We start from the raw sequence: 2,688 nt of genomic DNA, 5'->3' as shown, positions 1-2,688 counted from the left end.
ACAGTCCCCACAGGCTCCTGCGACCACCACCTCGGAATCGGTAATGAACGACAATCCCTAATAGAAGAATCATCTCATTCCTTGAACTCCCTTCCTACGACCCGAATTATCCTATCATCTCCCTCGAACCTACATCCTCTACCAACAACCATGCGAGATCCTTTTCCACCACCGCCTCCTTGGCTCGTCGACCTGACCAAACCATACGCCGAAGCCCTGTATCTCCCGTCGCTGCCCTACCACATTCACGAAGTCCTATTCGCATTCATCCTGTACCAGTCGACGCAATCGCTGTTCTCACCCGTGCTCTCCAATCTCTTCTTTCCCAACATCTACCCTAAACTGACACGACGCACGCGAATCAACTGGGATGTGCACGTGGTGTCGCTGCTGCAGTCATGTCTGATCAATGGACTCGCACTGTGGGTCATGTTCAATGATGAGGAACGATACGATATGCGGCACAGTGCCGTCGAGCGCGTGTATGGATATACAGGCGCATCCGGGTTGATTCAGGCGCTGGCGACGGGCTATTTCGTTTGGGATATTGTCGTCAGCACCCGTTATGTCAAGATCTTTGGTCCTGGCATCTGGGCCCATGCCATTACCGCCTTGTCGGTCTTTTCCCTGGGCTTTGTGAGTGCTGTCCCGTGACTGATGGTGGATGGTGTAGGCTCGTGACTGAACTGACAAATCCATCTAGCGCCCATTCTGCAATTACTACGGACCAGTGTTCATCCTATACGAATTGTCGTCGCCCTTTCTGAATATCCATTGGTTCTGTGACAAGCTGAATATGACGGGCTCGAAACTACAGTGGTACAACGGCATGATGCTGCTGGCAATGTTCTTCAGCTGTCGACTACTCTGGGGCACGTATCAATCTCTTCGAGTTTATCAGGATGTATGGCACACGATGCATTTGAACACCACAATACCGGTATATCGCGAATTGCACGAGTCGGCACACTCTTCCATCTTTGCTCCGAGAGACGGGCAGCTGTGTTTGGGCCAGGAGAGCTGCATCCTAGCTCAAACGGAGGTGATGAAGTTTGCGGGTACACACACCCAGGCCATCCCAGTGTGGCTCGCGGGAGTTTACCTGGTTTCGAACCTGGTTCTGAATTCTCTCAACTTCTACTGGTTTGGAAAGATGATCGAAACAGTCCGCAAGAGGTTTGAGGACAAGCCTACAGATGACTTCAAGCGGAATCGGAGAGCCAGTATGGTGGAGGAGATGGCTACGGAGCTGGACCACGAAACCTTGTCGGGACCGAAGACTCCAATCGAGGAGAAGGCGAACGCACTTGCAACGGGTAATGCTGTGGCGAATGACAAGGCTGGGGTCAAAAGGCGATGATTGCTGGCCACTATTGAAAGTGTCTTGGTCTCTTTTGGCTACCTATGGATACTTCTGAGATTTTGATTCGAGCGGGAATGGTAGATTGGAAGAGGTGTTTGGTGTCGAAAGGGTTAGCATGAATGTTTCGTTGTCCATCAACCTCATGACAGGCGAGTATTAATATAAAGGACCAGTATGAGTGGGTACTACGAATACAAACACTCTGGAGACCGATGCTCCAGTTTAATATGGATATCTGTAGAGTTCAATACGGAGATTTCAGAAGTACGGAAGCTGGGATTCTGTCTCCACAGCAATCTTGTCGTTGCCAGTGATCTGCAGAACAACGGTCGTGGAGAAATAATCCGTACGGAAATATCTTTTCTCGAAGTAGCCCTGGAGGTTGGTTCAGTCTTCAACCCTGTATTCTCAACACGAACCGAGTCCAGCGGGGGTTCCATGGGTGTCCTGCAGAATACTCTGTACTACAAAGTCGTAGGTGTGGGCATTAGCACCCTATTAGCGTGGAGAATACAGACAAATTATTGGGCAGCCAGGCTGTGTAGTCCTCTTTGATCGAGTTAATGGCAGCTAGTGGGCAGTAGTGCCTTGGAATCAGCAGCTGAGACACCAGCAATACCTGACCTAATTTGGGGACCTGGACACTACCCCGTACAGCGCTGCACACACCCGGAGCCATCACCTGGAATCTGACTTGAGGCTGCACTGCAAACTACCTAGGTACGCCGTACTGCACCACCTCGAGGGCCACGAACACTCGGTGCAACGACTCCGTTAGGTACAGGGTACGAGATACTCGTACCTCTTTGGTCGCTTCCTGCCAGCGGCCTCTTCAGCCACAACCACCACTACGCCTTGAATCACAATCACCGAACTGCAGCTTTCTTCCAACTTCCGACTACTAACATCCAACTCAGTAACGGCCCGTGTTGTGTCTGTCTATCCTTCATACTGTCACGCTCGCTATCATCTCATCCACCGACGATCCAGTGTTCCAATTCAAACACTCACCTGGTGATCCGTTACACCCCAAACCACTCACTACACAGCACAGGCTCTGAAACACATCCGAATTGGCTTCCACCACCACCACAACCACCGCCACCACCACCACCATTTCCCATCCCATATCGTTCTGGGGCATTTAGCAAGACGAGAGGCCGCTCCCATCTCTCCACTCAATGTCGAATTCGTCAAAATGCACCCATTCGTATACTTAACCTAGTTCTTGTCGCTGAACTAGAGAGGCACGTCATCTAACTGACACCTCCATCTCTTCTCCAAGCCACCTCGTCCACGAGTCTCAAACCTGGACAATAACAACA

General features: G+C 51.0%; 1 protein-coding gene across 1 annotated transcript; it reads left to right on the top strand.

Annotated features, from left to right (window-relative positions):
* Nucleotides 1-150: 150 nt before the first annotated feature.
* LTR84_000604 (uncharacterized protein) lies at nucleotides 151-1,360 on the top strand (the record flags this gene model as incomplete). Its single annotated transcript, XM_064844234.1, has 2 exons — nucleotides 151-636; nucleotides 704-1,360. The coding sequence occupies 2 exons, from the start codon at nucleotides 151-153 to the stop codon at nucleotides 1,358-1,360; spliced, it is 1,143 nt and encodes a 380-aa protein (XP_064712094.1).
* Between the last annotated feature and the right edge of the window lie 1,328 nt (nucleotides 1,361-2,688).

Source organism: Exophiala bonariae, assembly GCF_035927105.1.
Source record: "Exophiala bonariae strain CCFEE 5792 chromosome Unknown scaffold_1, whole genome shotgun sequence".
Classification (NCBI taxonomy): Eukaryota; Fungi; Ascomycota; class Eurotiomycetes; order Chaetothyriales; family Herpotrichiellaceae; genus Exophiala; species Exophiala bonariae.
Note: the sequence above shows the minus strand (reverse complement) of the source record. Positions and strands in the feature narration are given on the sequence as shown.